Raw genomic sequence first — 20,259 nt, forward strand, 5'->3', positions numbered from 1 at the left:
TTAAGAATCAATGTCGTCAATTTATTGTTGTGTCATGACACTCGGATTAATTTGCGAAAAATTACTTAATTAATTAATTAAATCGTATTCTTGGATTATGTTTAATTATTATTTCTAAATTACAAGTGAATACGAGATTATTCAATTAATCTATACTTTACGACAAATATTTGGAGTAGAAAGTAACCAATTACTTAAAGTAGATTTATTATATAACAAAAGTATTATATATTAACATTAGGCTTTTTTATGATAAATTTATTACCATCTTCAAAAATGTTACCAAGTTTTGAATTTATTTGATTAGCACCAACAATTATTATTTTTTCTATTTCAATTGGTAAAGAATAATTACCTTCTGATTTTGTTAATAAATTACCGTCTTTAAATTCAAAATTTATTGATTTGTAATCAGAATTTATACTTTCACCATCGTCAATATATAATTCACCACTAGCATTTCCGAATTTATCCAATGCAATTATTAACGTATATGGATCATATTTCATTAATTTTGTAGATCGTCTGTATCTTTCTTTCATTGCAATTATCGATCCACCTTTTAGTAGCATTGGTATATCATTATTTTTGACTTCAAATTTAGAATTATCAATTTTATCTCCAATTTGACCATTAGTGAATTGATAAAATATTTCATTTTCAGGAATGTAAAAATCAACTTCGTCTGCATTTTCATCAGTTATTGGTTTTACTAAAATACCAGAATTACCTAGAAAGAATTCATCTTCAATTTCAAATATTTTTGAGTTTGTCAGATTTGAATAATCATAAAATAATGGTTTTAGTACAGGAATACCTGTTTTAGAAGCTTGATAAAAAGATGTATAAAATACTGGTAATAATGAATATCTTAATTTTATTGCATCTCTTATGTAAGATGTATATGGTTCACCAATCATCCATGGTTCTCTTCTTCTTGAATCAATATGTGCATGAGCTCTGAAAAATGGATACCAAATACCTGCTTGATACCATCTTGTTAATAATTCTTTCAGAGGATTACCAAAAAATCCACCAACATCAGCTCCTGCAAATGGCATTCCAACAATATTTGAAGTTAAAATCATTGGAATTGAAATTTTTAAATATTCCCATTTTGACATATTATCACCAGTCCACATTGCTGCAGTACGTTGACTTCCTGAGAAATAAGATCTTGTTAATATAAATGGTCTTTGATTTGGTAATCTTGATAATAAAGAATTAAAAGTTGTTTCATGATAAGTTAAACCAAATAAATTATGAATTGATCTATGTTCCCATTGTCCAAAATGTAAATTATCTTTTGGTGCACTAGTTTCTGGTCCGTTGAAAACAGATGGTTCATTCATATCATTCCATATATGTAAGTTCTTATATTTATCAGATATCATAAATGATTTATGAGAATCATCCCAAAATTTTTGACTTTTTGGGTTTAAAGTATCAATCCAAACAGATTCCCCAGGCCAACAATGTCCATGATATGATTCATCTTCATTATTGTTCATAGTTAATTTTTGATTAATTAATGAATCACTGACAAAATAACCGGTTTTTATATGAGGATCAATTATAGCTACTAGATTTCTACCTGTTCTATTTAGTATCTCCAACATTTCATCTGGTTTATCAAAAGTTTCGGGATGCCAAGTTAAATATTTCTTGTTGTCAGTATATTCAATATCTAACCAAATAGTATCATAAGGAATCTCATATTCATCAAATTTAGAACTAACATCTAAAACATCTTTAATATCGTTATAATTCCATCTGCATTGATGATACCCAAGACTTGATAATAACGGTAATTGGGTGAAACCTGTAATTTTACCATAAACTTGATTAATATCCTTTGGTGAATCTTCAATAATTATTATAAAATCTAGTATACCATTCTCTGACATCCAATGAACGGTTGAATCTTGAGATTTTTTTATATCAATATATGAATCAGCACTATTTAACCAAAAAATTCCAATCGAGACATCTTTTTTAATCGCAGTTAATAATGGAATTGATCCATACATAGGTAATCTTGAATCAGTTTCATATTCAAATATATCAACATTATATAATCTATAAGGTTCTTTGTTGGTAGTATCTTTTAAAAGCATTGAATCGGCATGTTCAGGAATACCATATAAATTTTGAAATCCAATTAAAGTAAAATCTAATCCAATTGATTCTGGACCTAAAGGTAAAGTATCTGATTTTGAATCTTGAAAATCATCAGAAAACATATTAAATGAAGATTCTTGAGGTAATAATTTAAGATTTTCTTTTGATCTTTGATATTCAATTAATAAAAAATGTTTATCATTTATTAATAATACTTTTTCATTTTTATAATAAAAAGTAAATTTTATAGGATTTAAGTTTATTATAACTTTATGATTCAGATTATAATTTATCTGTATTGAATCTTTACTTGTAATAAATTTAGCTTTATTATATTGAACATTTTTATCAAAAGCCCAATTTGAAGTTTCATTATATCTATTATTATTAACAATTATATTTTCATTTAAATTTCTAATTTCATCCAATTTAAATCTAAAACTATTTTCAATTATACTTATTTTAAATGGGAATTCAACATTTGTATTATTTTTTAATACAATTCCTCTTAATATATCTCCATTAATTTCAAATTTATTTATATAATATGGTGATTTAAAATTTGAATCCCCTAGTATATGATTTGAATAATATTTATTTCTATTACAAAATCCATTTTGTTGACATGATTTAAATAAATAATCTTTAACTGCAAAACAATAATTTAATAAAAGAAATATAAAACATAATGTTAATTGATATTTCATTATAACATTTGTAAAAATTAAAAAATCTAAAATTTGGTTGCAATAATTTAATATATTTAAATATAAGTATTAGTATACATTAATAATAATATTTAATATTCGCATTAATTTAATTATTAGATCTAATAAATATTAATAAATAAATTAAATTTTGAAAAATTTAAAAAAGTTTAGCAACCACGTTGAAAAATAATGTTTATTTAATTGAATGAAGAATTGTATAATTCAAATTCTGGATATGAATGAATTAATAATTAAACTTTAACACCTACTTGATCTTATAATTAAAAAAATATAAATCAGACTATCAAAAATTTTTCTTACAACCACTTCATTTAAAATCTATACAATAGAAAATGTACAAACTCATTATTGAATCTATTTTAGTTAAATTGAATTTGATAGAACTCAATCAATAGATATATAAATTACTTTAAAAGATCATTTATTTCAATTCAAAGAATAATATACATTGATATATATATATTATTATTATTCATCATATATATATTTATACAATATGTTTAGTATTCTGTTAATCTATATTGTATAATTAACTAACTAACTGATTAAAAGTCACAATACATTTAAACAATTTTATTGAGAAGGCGTGTTAAATGGTTAAAATATATTACTATTACTATCTTGTATTATGTTAACTAATTAGACAATATTAAATTAATTAACTAACTAACTAGAATATAATAATAAAAATTTACACCGAAAAAAAAAAATTTTGAAAATTAAAAAATTAAATAAATAAAATTAAAAGTAATAAGATTAAAAGTTGAAATACTTACAACCAAAATTAATTTGAAAAGTTTATATCATTAAAATATTAAACATTAGGTACATTATTATCATTTCATAAGTTATCTTATATAACTAAACTTATTCTTGTATATATATTGATTATTTAAAAATACCTATCTACACAAAAAAATGAGTATTAATAATAATAATAATAATAATAATAATGATAGAAAAAGACTGCTCGAAAATTCAACAGAATCAATTAATAAAAAGTTAAAACCATTAGATGAATTAAGTGAAAATGGTCCATTAACTCAAGCCGATGTTATATATTTTAAAAAAGAAGCTATTTGGAGACAAATGATTCAATATAAACAACAAGTTTTAAAATTAAAAGTTGAAATTAAAAAATTAACAAAAGATTCTGAATTTCTGAAATATTTATTAAATGTATTAATTGCTTGGTATGATGAAATTTTATTATTATTTAATTTATCATCATCTAATGAAGGTAATGATAATATTTTAGTATCATTTGAAGATTATGGTAATAATAAAATTGAAGAAAAATTAGTACAATTAAAAACAAATTTATCAAAAGCTATATCAAGTAAAATAAATGAGAATCTAGATATATCATCATTAAAAGAATTCACTTATTTAAAAAGTCAAAATGAAATACTAGCGAATGATAAAAAAATCTTATCACAAACTATAGAGAATTTACAATCTGAAATACTTGATTTAATAGATAAAAGAGAAAGAAATGAATCTATAACATTAAAAAGAGTAGATGATAGTCGAAAAGAAATAAAAGAAGAGAAAGTAGAAGAAGAAATAAAACAAGAAGTTAAAGAAGACGAAGAATCAAAATCAACATCAGAGAATAATAATAATAATAATAATGGTAATTCATCAATAAATATTGAAGAACTTGAAAATTTAAATAATGAAATAGATCAATTAAAATCAACAATTCAAATATTAAATGAACAAATTAATAAATTAACAGAATCAAATCAATTATATTTACAAAAATCAGAAAATTTAGATAATAAATTACATAATTTAGAAGAATCAGATTTACAAGATAATTTAAATTATAAAAAAATTATTAAAAATAATCAATTATTACAAGAACAAATAAGTAAAGTTAATAAATTAAATACAATAAATATAACAAAATTAACTGAATTAGAAAAAAAACAAACTGAAATTAAAAAATTTTTAGAAAATGAAATTCAAGAAGAAAATGAAAAATTGAAACAACAACTAGCTAAAAATGAAGAAGATTTAGTAAGAATTAGAACAACAAGAGATGAATTATTAGCTAAAAACACTATATTATCAACTCAAATAGAAGATCAAAAGACAAATCAATCATTAATAGAATTAAACAAAACTTATTCTAAAAGAATTGAAGAATTAGAATCTTTAAAAGAACAACAACAACTACCATCATCATCATCATCATCAACTACTAATAATGATAATCAACAAATACAATTATTACAAAATGAAATTAAAGAATTAGAATTAGCATTTAAACAAACAAGAGATTTAACATTAAAAAAATTAAATTCAACAATTGATCAAGATAATGTTATAAAAAAATTAACTATTGAGAAAACAAAAGCTGATCAAAAATATTTTGCATCAATGAGATTAAAAGATTCTTTAACAAATGAAAATAAAATATTAAAACAACAAATTACAAAATCTCAAGAAATTATAAAAAATTTAAATGAATTAGAAATTAATTATTTAAATAAAATTGAAGTTTTAAATAATTCATTAATTGATTATAAAATTATAAAAGAAAATCTGTTACAAGAAAATTTTAATTTACAAGACTCAATAAGAAATTTAAAACAATCAAAAGAATCATTAGATAATGAAATAAATAGAATTAACCAGAAAAATGAAATATTTATAAATGAAATTATTGAAATTAAAAATTTAAATAATAAACAAGAAATTGAAATAAATCAATTAAAAAAAAAATTAATTATAAGTGAAACAACATTAACAAAATATAAATCAAATAATACAAATTTATTATTACAAGAAGATGAACAACAATTAGAAGCATTAAGATCAATAGCAAAATGTTCAGTATGTACAAAAAATTGGAAAGATACAGCAATAACAGTATGTGGTCATGTATTTTGTTCAAATTGTACACAAGAAAGATTAGCAGCAAGATTAAGAAGATGTCCAAGTTGTAATAAAGGATTTTCAAGTAATGATTTATTAACTATACATTTGTAAATATACAATAATAATAATGAATATTATAAATATCAAACGTTAATAAATCTATGTTTTTGTTCATTATTTTTAAATTCATTCATATTTAATAAAATTTTTTTAATTCTTTTACGATTTTTGTAGTTAATATTTCAATTTATAAAGTATTTACAAATATTGTTTCAAAATATATATATAATATAAATTCGCAACACAAATATTTAATATGAAACTATATAATTTTTTTTTCCTCTCTCTTTTTAATTAAATTTTTTTCCATCAAACAAATTATTTGCCATCATTAAAATATGATAGACTAAGAGAATAAATATTTTTTAAGTACATTTAATAGGTCATTAATATAATCAAACTCAATAATAAACTTGATCATTTAATAAATTTAAACTTAAGTTTGCCACTTCAAATAATAATTAAATTTTAAAGAAAAGATAATGCTGGTTGTAAAAATAAAAAATCTGGTTGTAAAAAAAAAATAATTTATAATAATATTGAAAAAAGGGTAGTGTAATCTGTGACAATCTTGAGATTCAAATTTTTTTTAAAACACAGCAAAAAAAAAAAAACAAAAATTGGAAAAAATTTCTAATGAATATAAAAAGGAGATAAAATTTCCCGGTTTTTTTTTTTCGTCTTTTTTTTTTTTTTTAATTTTTAATTTTTTAAATTTGAAAAATTTTTTTATTTTTTTTATTATTTTTAATCATTACGTAATTTTATTAAATTAAAGGGGTAGTGTGATTATTAACAAAATATTTTACTACTATTATTATCATATCATATATCATATCATATTATCAGTCAATCCATACAAATAATTAACCATCGATTGTATTATTCGATTATTGAATTGTTATTAATTTTGTTCAAATTTCAAAACATTAACTTATGATTGTTTAAGTTACTACACATATTACTATCATTCATATCAATACATCATCGTATATAGTTAAAGATGTCTCAAATACTACCTGATACAAATACTCCTATTCAAACTCCATCATCTGAATCATTTAATAATCATCTTGATAATAATAATAATAATAATAATAATATTGATCATAATCTTGAAGATATTAATAATAAGAATAATAAAGAAAATAACTTATTAAATAATAAAAATCATATAAATGAAGATGAAAATATTGATACATTATTACAACAAAAACAACAACAATCTCATGAACCTTTATCACCACCAAATCCAACTCCAACTCCTGAAAAAAGAAAATTAGAAATTGATGATGACGAATTAAATAATCAAGATAATAATAAGGATAATGATGAAGAAGAATCACCAACTAAAAAACAAAAAACAGAAGAAAGTAATAATGATAATAATGATGATCATAGTACATCAGATGGCAATGGAAATATAGATAATGAATCCAATAAGGATATACTAAATGAAGAAAAAAATGATAATGAAGAAATTAATAACAATAACAACAGCAAAGAGGAGAACGTCCAAAATCCTAATGAAGAACCAATTAATGAAACATCACAAACCTCAAACCAACAATCAACAACTACTGTAAATAATGATATAATTAAAGATGAAAATGACACAACAAAAGAGCCAGAGTCTTCCTCATCTACTACAACAACAACAACTACCAATGCCACTACACAATCATCTGATCAACCACCCACCACAACAAAGGAATTACCTAAAATTCCAGCACCAAAACCACCAGCAGAACCAGATATGAATAATTTACCTTCAAATCCAATGCCACAACATCAACAAAAATTTGCATTAAATACTTTAAAAAATATAAAACGTTTAAAAGATGCTGTACCATTTTTATTACCTGTTGATATTGTTAAATTAAATATTCCATTTTATTATAATTATATTCAAAGACCAATGGATTTATCAACTTTAGAAAAAAAATTACATGCTTCTGCTTATAGTGAACTTTCTGAATTTACTGATGATTTTAATTTAATGGTTAATAATTGTATAAAATTTAATGGTGAACAAGCTGGTATATCAAGAATGGCAAAAAATATTCAAGCATATTTTGAAAAACATATGATGAATTCTCCTTCAAAAGATTTACCATTAACTCAATCAGTATCACCAGAATCATCAAAAAGAAAAATTATTGATTCAGTTGCTTCTTCAAGACCAAAAAGAAAAATACAACCACCAAAACCAAAAGAACTTCAATATGAAAAAACTACTAAAAAAGATCCAATAATGAGATATGCTAATGAATGTATAAAATCATTGAATTCTCAAAGATATAAAGATTTAAATTGGGTATTTTTAGATCCTGTTGATACTCAATTATTTCCAACTTATTCACAAATTATTAAAAAACCAATGGATTTAGGTAAAGTTCAATTAAAATTAAATAATAATGAATATAATAATCCTGAAGAATTTGAAGCTGATGTTAAATTAGTTTTCCAAAATTGTTATAAATTTAATCCTGAAGGAACTGATGTTAATATGATGGGTCATAGATTAGAATCAATTTTTGATGAAAAATGGGCAAATAAACCTCAACCTCAAGTTGAAGAAGAAATTGAAGAAGTTTATAGTTCTGAAGAAGAAGAAGAAGAAGAAATTAATGAAAGTATGTTATCAGATATTCCAGCAATTCAATTTTTAGAAAATCAATTGACACGTATGAAAAAGGAATTAGATGAATTAAAAGCTCAACATTTGAAAAAATTAAAAGATCAACAAGCAGCAAGAAGAAATAAAAAGAAGAAAAATTCAAAAAAGTCAAATTCAAAATCTAAAAGATCAAAAGAACCAACTCAACAACCAGTTAAATTTACACCACCACAACCAGTCGTTACATATGAAATGAAAAAACAAGTTTCAGAAATGGTACCAAATTTATCTGAGAAAAAATTAAATTCATTTATTAAAATTATTCAAGATGATGTACAAATAAATAATGAAGATGAAGTTGAATTAGATATGGATCAATTAGGTGATTCAACAGTATTAAAATTATATGAATTTTTATTTGGTGAAAAAGCAACTCAAAAATCAGTAAATAAAAAGAAAAAACCAATTGATGGTGGAGTTGATGAAATGGCACATTTACGTTATCAACTAGCATTATTTGATGAAGGTAATCAACAATTAAATAATATAGCTCATGAATCTGAACTGGATGCTTCTGATGAATCAAGTTCAGAAGAAGAATAAATAAACAGAAATGAGTACTTTTATGTAAAAATATCAATAATATTAATATACATATTTGATTTAAACGTCAAGAAATTGTTATACTGAGAATATTGTAGTAAATTCTGTTTTAAATCATACCTCTTTAGGCACATGTACAAACAACAAACCCCATTCACAAATTAAATTAATTGTTGGTATTTAAATATTGTAACATTGTGTTAAAATGATAGCTAATAAAAATATGAAGTATAATTCAAAACACATGGAGAAAAAAAAATAATTTAAGTTCCTGCAATAATTATTCGCATCTTAATTTATTATAACATCTGATAAACGGTTAATTCAGACTCAAATTAATCTTCTACAACCAACCCCATATTCAAGTTGTCTACATCAATTAAAATGCGTAAATGCAAGATCTTTGTTGGATCTTCACATCCAGAATTAGGTCAATTAGTTTGTGAAAGATTAGGTGTTGAACCAGCTCCATGTACATTAAAAAAATTTAGTAATGGAGAAACTTCAGTTCAAATTGGAGTTAGTGTTAGAGATGAGGATGTATATATTATTCAAAGTGGTTCACCTCATATAAATGATCATATAATGGAACTATTAATTTTAATAAGTGCTTGTCGTGGTGGAAGTGCTAATAAAATTACTGCTGTAATACCACAATTTCCTTATTCGAAACAAAGTAAAATGAAAAAGCATAGAGGAGCTATAACTGCAAGAATGTTAGCAAATCTTTTGGTGATGGCAGGAGCTGATCATGTTGTTAGTATGGATCTTCATGCTAGTCAAATGCAAGGATTTTTCACTAAACCAGTTGATAATTTATTTGGTGCACCAACATTAGCAAGATGGATACGTCATAATATAGATGATTGGGAAAGTTCAGTTGTTGTATCAAAAAATCCTGGTGGAACAAAAAGAGTCACTGCTTTAGCAGATTCTTTAAAAATAAATTTTGCAATGATTCATACAGATAGAAGAAGAACTCAAGATGAATATACTAAAAAGAAAGCTTTGAAAAAAGCTAAAATAGTAGATGAAGATGGATTAGATGCTGATGAACAAGATAATATAGTGAATGAATTACAAACTGCAAGGATAGTACAAGGACATGTTGTTGATGATGATTATCAATGTAAAGAAGAATGTAAAATAAATAATAAAGATTCATCATGTCTTGTTGATACAAATGGTTCACATTTAACAAAACCAAATATAATAGATAGTGATGTCTTGGGTGGTTCATATGATGTTGCAAATTCAGATGATGAAGATGAACCTTTAATTGAAGAAAAATTAATTACTTTAGTTGGTGATGTAAAAGATAAAGTTGCAATTATACTAGATGATATGATTGATAAACCAAATTCATTTATTGCAGCAGCAGAACATTTAAGATTGAATTGTGGTGCAAAAGCAGTTTATGTTGTTGGTACTCATGGAGTATTTAATGATTCTTGTTTAGAAGCATTAACTGAATCAAAATGTATTGATAAAATTGTTGTTACAAATACTTATCCAATTCCAAAAGAACAAATTGAAGCAAATTTAAATAAATTAGTAGTTATTGATGTTTCTCCAATATTTGCTGAATGTATAAGAAGAGATCATTTTGGTGAATCAATTTCTGTTTTATTTGATTCTTTAGCTGCTATTGAATGAGTTAATAATGTTTTTTATTTATTCCAGAATAGTATTTATTTATCCTTAATATAAAATTTGACAATGTATCTATTTATAAATGAGTCACTCGTTATGTGACTCTGGAAACTCTAAGTTATGTATTTCTCAAATAATTGATTGTTTCAAGTTAAAAACGTTTTTCAGTTAATTTTAATTTTTTGGACGAATTTGCAGCAAAAAGTGCAACAAATTTTTCAAATTTATGAAAATCAACACTGAATTAGAATCCAGTTTAATTAAACTAGAAGAAACTTAATTTTCATTTGATCTTGTTAGTTTAACTCATAGAATATTTAGGTTACATCACAACTACAATATATAATAGATGAAACAAAGCTATTAAATTTGACGCAGTTCAAAACAGATGCGCTAAATTATGCCCTAGTAAAATTATCTTTTATCTTTAAATATTTCACAAAATAAAATCAATACTTTATTACAAATACTTTAATAATTCCGGTCTATTATTTATTTGAAATTTATAAGAGTATACATTTACTACACTATTTAATGAATCAAGATAAATTTGCATTAATAGATGAATGTGGAAGTATAATATCTATAACTACAACTGAAAGTGATGTAGATAGTACTGATGATGAATCATTTATAGAATCTCAAATGTCAATTAATCAATTTATCGAATCAACAAATATAAATTCTTTTATAACATTACCAAAAATTAATAACGAATCTACAAATATTAATACCACTACCTTACCAAATATTACCAATGACGATTATGAACAATATTACGAAAGTTATTCTGATGAATTTATTGAATTTATGACTTCAAATCCAACTACTTATCATGTAATAACTCATTTTAAATCAGTTTTAGAAAATAATGGATTTCATTATATTCAACAAACTAAACCTATAAAGAATGTAAAACCAGGTTTTTACTATACGAGTAGGAATGATCAATGTTTAATTGCTTTTGTACTAGGAGGTGAATGGAAGCCAGAAAATGGTTCATGTTTTGTTGGAAGTCACTCTGATGCATTAAGTATTAAATTAAACCCAAGAGGTCTGAAAAGATCAAATTTTGAAGGATATGAATTATTAGGGGTTGCACCTTATTCTGGAAGTTTAAATAAATATTGGCTTAATAGAGATTTAGGATTAGCAGGTTCAGTATTAATAAAACAAAATGGTAAAATTAAAAGAAAATTAATAAATTCTAATACACCAATTGCCTTCATACCAAAAGAATCTAATTGGGATAAAGAAGATTATAACCCTCAAACTCAAGAAGTACCTATTTTTGCCTATTCAAATGAAGAATTGAAACCAACAAAACAAGAATTAGAAAGTAAACTTTATAATCGACATCCAATAAGTTTACTACGATACATTTGTGAGTTGTCGGACACTCCAATTGAATCAATAATTGATATAGATTTGGATCTTGTTGATGTCCAACCAAGTCATAGAGGTGGATTGGAAAATGAATTCATTTTTTCAGCTAGTTTAGATGATAGATTGTGTGCATTTGATTCGGTGTATGGATTGATAGAATTTAGTCAAAAATTTTTCACAGAACGGGAAATAGAAGATTATAAAGGATTATCGGGTATATATCTAGCCAATAATGAAGAAATTGGATCTTTAACAAATACCGGAGCTCATGGTGGATTTTTAATAGATAATTTAAAATCAATTGTACAAGATAAATGTAAACGGTCAACAAATGAAGCATTTGCAAATTTTACCACCAATACAATAATCTTATCATCTGATGTTACTCATGCGATGAATCCAAATTTTATTGAAGTTTATTTAAAAAATAATTATCCATTACCTAATGTTGGCCCATCTATAAAGTTTGACTCAAATGCTCATGTTTTGAGTGATTCATATGGTAAAGAGTTTTTACAAAGAATAGTTGATCATTTGCCTGGCATAAAACTCCAGCAATTTCATATAAGAAACGATTCAAGATCTGGTGGAACTATTGGACCAATTATGTCAAACGGGAAAAGAGGTATAAATGGGGCCAAAGTAATTATAGACGTTGGTTTGCCTATATTGAGTATGCATTCAATCAGAAGTATGATGGGTTATAAAGATGTTGGAATAGGTGTTAGATTTTTCAAGGAAGTATTCTTGAGATGGGATGAAATAATAGATGATGTTGTAGTATAGTTTTAGTCGTTTGTATCATTAATGCTGTCATTATAATTCTATATATATTAATTATCATTATTTGCTTTTATTCTTTTTAGCAATAGCATATTTGATTGATTTAAATATACCTGCCGTTAAAACACCCTTTATAGCTTGTATCACGGAGCTATAAATAATTGTTTTTGAAATCAAATCTTTAATATTTTTTGCTAAATTTTGATCTTTCGCTATATCTTTTATGGATGATTCTGGATATTTACTATAAAGTTGAGTTCTAAAATGTAAGGGCAAACAACTTATTAATTTTATCCTTGAATTTATATTTAAATTTGTTTTAAAGACTCTATTATTCGCATCATTATCCGTTATAACCAAATAATTTCTATGAATGAAGAATTGTAATATAGGATCATATAACTTTTTAAAATGATCAAATTGTTTTGTCACTATATTTTTAACTTTATTTGGATTTTCTCCCCCAACAAACATTCTGAAATCTCCTAAATATGATAAACTTGTAATTTGTTCATACAATTGTTTTTCGGTAAATTGACTTGACTTTATTAAAAAAATTGCAATTGTCATTGCATTTTTAAGATTATATTGATTCAAAAATTTTAATTTAATATCATTATCTTTTATATAATTCACAGGTTTTTGAAGTCTTCCTGCAAAATATAACGAACTCCATTCACTAAGATCCATTAGAGCTGAACGTTTTGATACTATCCCGTACTTCGTCATTTTATTTTTAATAAATACATATGGATTAAAATATATTCCATTACCTTGAATGAAATTAATTAACCAAGTTGAAGTTGTTGAATAATGATTTGGATTTTGTTTCAAATTTTGCTTATGAAAAGTTGATGAATCTTGAACTAGAAAAATAAAATCCAATTGTTTTTCTTTATTTTCGTACCCTTCTTGTGGTAGTATACCTGATCCATACCCAATTGATGCATCTATTGGAGATTCAAATGATTCTACAATTTCAACTAATTGATCTTGTAATTGATTTTCTGTTATTAAATTTTGATTATCAGCACAAAAATCTTTTGGTATTATTAATTTATCAAATCCTGCTGCTCCTTCTGTTATAATTGGTCTATAATATTTATCTGAATATGGGGTAGTTGTTGATACAAATGTACTTCTTTTAATTGAAACATGTAATGATCTAATCCAAAATTTGATCATTACTAGTAAGATATTGTATTATCTGTTACTTATGTTATTATATTTTTGTTTACATTATTCTCTTTTTAAATTTAAATTTTTCGGTACATTAATTTTTTTTTTTTTTTTTTTTTAAAANTTGAAATACCAAAGATGTCTCAAGTATATAGATCTACAAGATCTGATAAACATGAAGAATTATCATTTGAAGATGTTGTAATGACTGGTTTAGCACCAGATGGAGGTCTTTATTTACCATCAGAAATTCCAAAATTACCATCTAATTTTCTTGAAACGTGGAAAAATTTATCATTTAATGAATTAGCATTCAATATTTTACGATTATATATAAAAGAACTGGAAATACCAAATGAAGATCTAAAAGATTTAATTGAAAGATCATACTCCACTTTTAGATCAGATGAAGTTACACCTTTACAGAAAATAAATGATCAAATATATTTGTTAGAACTATTTCATGGACCAACTTATGCTTTCAAAGATGTTGCCTTACAATTTGTTGGAAATTTATTCGAATATTTTTTAACTAGAAGAAATGCTTCAAAAAAAAATGGGGAAAGAGATATTATAACAGTCGTTGGTGCAACCTCAGGTGATACTGGATCAGCTGCCATTTATGGATTAAGAGGTAAAAAAGATGTTTCAGTATTTATTTTATATCCAACTGGAAGAATAAGTCCGATTCAAGAAGAACAAATGACTACTGTAGAAGATGAAAATGTTCATACTTTATCTGTTAATGGTACTTTTGATGATTGTCAAGATATTGTAAAGATGATATTTGGTGATAAAGAATTCAATGATAAATATCATGTTGGAGCTGTGAATTCAATCAATTGGGCAAGAATTTTAGCACAACAAACTTATTATTTTTATTCGTATTTTCAATTACAAAAAATTATTGGTGATAATAATAAAATAAGATTTGTTGTTCCATCTGGTAATTTTGGTGATATTTTAGCTGGTTATTATGCTTATAAAATGGGATTACCAGTTGATAAATTAATTATTGCAACCAATGAAAATGATATTCTCGATAGATTCATGAAGACAGGAGAATATGCTAAGCAACAAGAAATAGGTGTAAAAGCTACCTATTCTCCAGCAATGGATATTTTAATTTCTTCAAATTTTGAAAGATTGTTGTGGTACTTAATTAGAGATAATGTTACAGACCATAATGACGAAAAAGCTGGTGCCTTATTAAATGATTGGATGAAACAATTAAAAGAAAATGGAAAATTCACTGCACCAAACGAAGTTGTTGATTCAGCTAGATCAATATTTGATTCTGATAGGGTTGATAATACCGAGACAATTAAAACAATTAAAGAAATTTACACTGAAAATAAATATATACTTGATCCTCATACAGCAGTTGGTGTCAAAACTACATTAAGATTTATTGAAAAAGATCAAGAACCAAAACATTATATATCGCTTTCAACCGCACATCCAGCTAAATTTTCAGAAGTTGTTAATAAAGCTCTTGATACATTTGAAAATTATTCATTTGAAAAAGATGTATTACCAGATGAATTAAAAGCTTTAAGTACAAAAGAGAAGAGATTAAAATTTATTGATGAACCTAGTGTGTCAAAAGTGAAACAAGCCATAAAAGATGAATTGAAATTTTAAAATGAATACAATTATAAAATATATACACATACAAAATTTAATTTGATTCCTTTTTTTTCAATTCTACTTTCCCATCCACTATATCAACTTTATATCCAACCTCTTGTAACACTTCATCATCAATTGTTTTCTTGGCTTCTAGTTCAGCAACAAACTGTTGATTTTTTTGATTCTTTTCTAATAAATATTTTATACATAAAATTGCTTGTTCTTTGATGAACGGATTATTTTCGTCAATTTGACAATTGGATAATACCAACGCTAGACCGCCTAGTTCTCTAATGAGTTCTTGATTTTTATGTGATTGATATGCCATATATGACAAAATTATTATTATATATGATTTCGAAGAAGAATAATTTACAATTTCTTCAATCTTTGATTTCATTGTGACTCGCTTCACATTCTCATGAATTGTTTTAAGTAATGAAATCAATGGCTTTAATAATTGTTCATGCTCAAAAAATTGAATCGCAGCTTTATATTTTGAACACTCTGCCAATATATGTAATGAATTGAGTAAATATTTTTCGATTCTTTCGTCTTTTATAGTGTCAGCATTTAGCTTACTTTCATAGTCCAAAAAAATCGGTACAACCCAAGCCAATAAACCTACAAGTTGAAAATTATCCCAATCATCATTTGTCTCAATGACAACACTTGTGAGCTCTAACCATTTTATTTGTACTTCTTCTTTTTGTGAATCAATCCATTTTTTGAAACTTTCATGAGTTATAATATCATATATAAGATGTAGTAACATTTTAGAATCATGATTATCGCTAATCCCCAAATAAAGATTAAAGATTGTATTTAACACATAATTCTCCTTAATCTTCAAAAGCTTTAATAGATTTTCGTTTGTTAGATCCAGCTCGTCTGAATTAAATTGTCGAAATAAAAAATGTATGAGTGGAGTTTCAACAATTTTGGTCGACTCAAATAAACTATTAATTTGATTAATATAGTCATTTCTTTTGAAATTAGCTAAAATTTCCCAAAATACTTGTATTGTTTTATCAACCCATTCAGTTTCTTCAAGTAGTAGAAATTGTTTGAAACTAGTTATCACTCTTGGAAAATATTCTATATCTAAAGTTGGCGCTGCATTTCTGACTATCAATAATAGTCCTCTGTATAATCTCAATTGTAATACATTATTTTCAGGAGTATATTGTAATATCTTATCAATTGATTCTAAATTATCAATTTGTTTATCGACATTTTGAATAGCCTGAGATATTAATGTTAAAGAGTCGTTAAAATTTGAATAGTCTTTCTTTTGTAAATCTTGTAGAGTTTGATTAATTATATCATTTATAAGCATTGATAAGATTAAAAAAAGAGTAAAAATTCAAAAATAAATTCTGTTTCGCATTTATCATTTTTTGCAACGCTTTTTGCAACATTTTATTAATAATTATCATAATTACAAGCATTTGGACTTAATAAGCAATACTTTGATGCCAAAGGTGGTACTTTGTAATTTAGTTTCGCTAGTAATTCTCTAAACCTAAATATTCTAGGGGTGAATTCTCTCAAACCGTCCAAAGAATGCCCACTCCACAACAACTCAGATAAAGCTGCTGCTCTTGGCCAAATCATACTTGTCAAAACGTTAGAATCAACTTGTTCCGACCATAACGCAGCTTCAGCTCCAATAACCAATTCTTTCTCTTCTTCAGTCAAATTTTTTAAAAAATCAAATGAGTATATTCTTTGATATGTTTTATACGGACCACACCAACTACCAGCTTGGCCCAGATTAAACTTATCATTTTCAGGTTTATCAATATACCTTTTGTCATTGGTTAAAAATCCACCATGTCCACAATCCAAATATAAATGATCTGCCAGAGATACAATTACTTTATGACCTTTATTTGTTAACTCTTTTATGACACCTTGTTCATGCCAAACTTGTAATATTACATTCTGCGGGATTTTCGCATTGTGATTCTGTACTATGTCATCCCACATGATGATATTAGCTGTGCTAAATATGGATGAAGTTTTGTCAATATAATGTTGTACCAAATCATTTAAAGACTTGTTGTTAAACCATTCTTGTGGAAAACATGATTCCTGAAGCTCGTCATTTCCAACGTGGATTGTGGTGAATAATGATCTAAGTTCTTTAAATACATCATCGATTACATCATAAATTTTATTATTCAATAAATTCAATTGACCAGGTGGTGGTTCCACAGCAAAACCTTTCCAGAAGCAATCTCCACATACAACAAGATCATTATCAATTTGTCTCCAACCAGCTCTAGCATGGCCTGGCATATCTATTTCTGGTATAATAATTACCCCCCTTTCATTTGCATAATTCTGGATGAATTTTAAATCATCCATTGTATATTTTTCATCATTTGAAAATGCATCATTAGACATTTCAGGATGAGATTTCAAAATAAGTGGCCAGCTCTGAGTATCAACTAAATGCCAATGTAACACGTTCATTTTCACCAATTCCATTATATCTATTTGTTCCAAAATTGAATCCATTGTTAAAAAATTTCTGGCAGAATCAATCATTAATCCTCGATGGGGAAATTTTGGTGAATCTTTAATTAAGACTGATTGTTCTATAATTACCATCCCATTTGTTGTGACTAATAGTTGTTGAAAAGTTGATATTGCACGTAAAGCACCCCAAATTGTTTCACTTTTGATAACTACACCTCTGTCAGAGCTAATGTTTAATTCATAAGATTCATCAACGTCAATTTGCAATTGAGTTTCATTCTCCTCAACTAATACCTCAATTTTTAATGGAAGAAACTGAAAAAATGTATCTTTTTCAATACGTGATAGTAAATTTCTTTGTTTCACTCTACTTAATGCTTTATCCAATATATCATATCCACCTACCAAATATAAATTTTTTAAATCAACTATTAAAGGTTGACCATACCATTTAATGAATTGAGGTTTTGGTAATGGATCGACTTGTAAAGCAAAAATTTGTATTATATAGAATAGTAATAAAATTAACATGTAATTAATTTATTAAACTTTTAATCTATAAAATTTATCTATTAAATAATGAAAATAAAAAATATAAAACCGACTACTACAACTTTGATTTAAACCTATTTTGTTTAAGTTTATTTTCAAAAGCATTAATCATAATTGTAGTTACTTGTGGGGCAAACATAAAACTTAATTGATCATAAATTGGATTTTTAAATTTATATAATAATGTAAAATCAACTTGACAATTACCTGTTGGTATATCTTTAAATTTCCATTCTGTTTCTAATTCCTCAAATAACTCCAATTCAAGACTTTTAGCATTCACTTTTTCTCCTTCTATACAATGTAACTTACATTCAAATTTTTCAGTAATATCTTTCCATCCTACTTTAAGCTCTGCTTTTGTTGGTTGATGATTTGAATCTCTACTTGATATAAATGAATCTTCCACAAATGGAACAAAATCTTTATAACTATTTACTTCACTAACTATTTTATATAGTTGATTAGAATTACCGTTTAGTATTTTTGTTATACTATATGTCTGAGGTTTTGAACTGCCAAAGAATGTTCTTTTGAAGCATTTTTGTATAGGTTGTCTTAGCATTGAACATGAAAGTGAAGTTCATACACTCGTTTTTTTGTGAAAAATTCAGATTTATTCAATACAATCAACAGAGATTTTCACTACTACAACGAACTATCTAGATTTTAATATTTTATAAATTTTCGTTTATTACATGATTTGATGTGAAAAAGGAGGAGGGGTCGTTATATATAATTACTTCATGGCTATGTCAAAATAATCTATTGAGCACGAGTGTAAATATATTGTTTTGAATGTTTTAATACTGGAGTAATAATTCCATCTTCTTCTAATTGTCTTAAAGCAACACGAGCAAGTGAACCACCAATCTTTAATCTATCAACTAAAACTGAAACTGAAACATATTTATAAGTTGGGACATCTTTTAAAATTCTGTCATATTTTTCTTGATCTAAGATAACTAAATGTTGAGCTTTATCTTTAACTTTACCTTTATTCCATTTCTTTTTACCTTTTTTACCACCAGCTAAAGCGGCAGCAGCTTTAGCGGCTTTAGTTTGTTGAACTTTTGGAGCCATTCTAGAACAAATATATGTTAGTATTACTTGATTGACAAATGGGTGTAGCCTGATTAAGATATAACAAATAGGTTTATGGGCCTTTGAATTTGATATATTGATCATTGATCATATGTGGTAGAATAATACACTTTAATTCATATTGACATTAAACATCATGATTGAATTTATTTTATTTGTAAACTTTCGTTATTTTCTCCAAGGAGTTGCTTTAGTTGACTGTCTCATTCCCTTTTGTTATTTGTATCACATATCTTAGCATTAATCTTATGGTACTATTGATTGAACATACTTCTATAGTTGCCTTATGATAGTAATAATAGAAAATGTAATTCGAATCTTTCTATCAAAAAATGTTTTTCTCTATCAAAGTATGAAAAAAATGTTAAACTATTAGTACGATAATACTTAATACACATTTGGTAGTTTATTCTTCTTATTTTGTGTAGAACAAAATCAATAGTCATGTGACTGTATAAA

General features: G+C 25.2%; 11 protein-coding genes across 11 annotated transcripts; 5 read left to right on the forward strand and 6 right to left on the reverse strand. All coding sequences in view use genetic code 12, as the record gives it.

Moving 5' to 3' along the window:
* Nucleotides 1-224: 224 nt before the first annotated feature.
* On the reverse strand, nt 225-2,828 carry ROT2 (glucan 1,3-alpha-glucosidase ROT2; the record flags this gene model as incomplete). The annotated part of the gene is made up of 1 exon (XM_051761407.1): nt 225-2,828. One exon carries the CDS (start codon nt 2,826-2,828, stop codon nt 225-227), a length of 2,604 nt encoding a protein of 867 aa, XP_051622292.1.
* A 942-nt stretch (nt 2,829-3,770) lies between these two features.
* Nucleotides 3,771-5,852, forward strand: BRE1 (E3 ubiquitin-protein ligase; the record flags this gene model as incomplete). The annotated part of the gene is made up of 1 exon (XM_051761408.1): nt 3,771-5,852. The coding sequence occupies one exon, from the start codon at nt 3,771-3,773 to the stop codon at nt 5,850-5,852; it is 2,082 nt and encodes a 693-aa protein (XP_051622293.1).
* A 952-nt stretch (nt 5,853-6,804) lies between these two features.
* On the forward strand, nt 6,805-9,024 carry BDF1 (chromatin-binding protein; the record flags this gene model as incomplete). Its single annotated transcript, XM_051761410.1, has 1 exon — nt 6,805-9,024. One exon carries the CDS (start codon nt 6,805-6,807, stop codon nt 9,022-9,024), a length of 2,220 nt encoding a protein of 739 aa, XP_051622294.1.
* Nucleotides 9,025-9,408: 384 nt separating this feature from the next.
* KGF54_001081 (ribose phosphate diphosphokinase subunit) lies at nt 9,409-10,680 on the forward strand (the record flags this gene model as incomplete). The annotated part of the gene is made up of 1 exon (XM_051761411.1): nt 9,409-10,680. The coding sequence occupies one exon, from the start codon at nt 9,409-9,411 to the stop codon at nt 10,678-10,680; it is 1,272 nt and encodes a 423-aa protein (XP_051622295.1).
* Nucleotides 10,681-11,211: 531 nt separating this feature from the next.
* LAP4 (Lap4p) lies at nt 11,212-12,849 on the forward strand (the record flags this gene model as incomplete). Its single annotated transcript, XM_051761412.1, has 1 exon — nt 11,212-12,849. The coding sequence occupies one exon, from the start codon at nt 11,212-11,214 to the stop codon at nt 12,847-12,849; it is 1,638 nt and encodes a 545-aa protein (XP_051622296.1).
* A 57-nt stretch (nt 12,850-12,906) lies between these two features.
* PTH1 (putative phosphatidate cytidylyltransferase) lies at nt 12,907-14,031 on the reverse strand (the record flags this gene model as incomplete). The annotated part of the gene is made up of 1 exon (XM_051761413.1): nt 12,907-14,031. One exon carries the CDS (start codon nt 14,029-14,031, stop codon nt 12,907-12,909), a length of 1,125 nt encoding a protein of 374 aa, XP_051622297.1.
* A 132-nt stretch (nt 14,032-14,163) lies between these two features.
* THR4 (threonine synthase) lies at nt 14,164-15,669 on the forward strand (the record flags this gene model as incomplete). Its single annotated transcript, XM_051761414.1, has 1 exon — nt 14,164-15,669. One exon carries the CDS (start codon nt 14,164-14,166, stop codon nt 15,667-15,669), a length of 1,506 nt encoding a protein of 501 aa, XP_051622298.1.
* A 37-nt stretch (nt 15,670-15,706) lies between these two features.
* Nucleotides 15,707-16,996, reverse strand: KGF54_001085 (uncharacterized protein; the record flags this gene model as incomplete). The annotated part of the gene is made up of 1 exon (XM_051761415.1): nt 15,707-16,996. One exon carries the CDS (start codon nt 16,994-16,996, stop codon nt 15,707-15,709), a length of 1,290 nt encoding a protein of 429 aa, XP_051622299.1.
* Nucleotides 16,997-17,082: 86 nt separating this feature from the next.
* Nucleotides 17,083-18,675, reverse strand: HEX1 (Hex1p; the record flags this gene model as incomplete). The annotated part of the gene is made up of 1 exon (XM_051761416.1): nt 17,083-18,675. The coding sequence occupies one exon, from the start codon at nt 18,673-18,675 to the stop codon at nt 17,083-17,085; it is 1,593 nt and encodes a 530-aa protein (XP_051622300.1).
* A 76-nt stretch (nt 18,676-18,751) lies between these two features.
* KGF54_001087 (ubiquinone-binding protein) lies at nt 18,752-19,261 on the reverse strand (the record flags this gene model as incomplete). The annotated part of the gene is made up of 1 exon (XM_051761417.1): nt 18,752-19,261. The coding sequence occupies one exon, from the start codon at nt 19,259-19,261 to the stop codon at nt 18,752-18,754; it is 510 nt and encodes a 169-aa protein (XP_051622301.1).
* A 200-nt stretch (nt 19,262-19,461) lies between these two features.
* On the reverse strand, nt 19,462-19,779 carry RPS25B (40S ribosomal protein eS25; the record flags this gene model as incomplete). Its single annotated transcript, XM_051761418.1, has 1 exon — nt 19,462-19,779. One exon carries the CDS (start codon nt 19,777-19,779, stop codon nt 19,462-19,464), a length of 318 nt encoding a protein of 105 aa, XP_051622302.1.
* Between the last annotated feature and the right edge of the window lie 480 nt (nt 19,780-20,259).

This window comes from Candida jiufengensis (assembly GCF_024610255.1).
Source record: "Candida jiufengensis strain CBS 10846 chromosome Unknown scaffold7, whole genome shotgun sequence".
Taxonomy (NCBI): domain Eukaryota; kingdom Fungi; phylum Ascomycota; class Pichiomycetes; order Serinales; family Debaryomycetaceae; genus Lodderomyces; species Lodderomyces jiufengensis.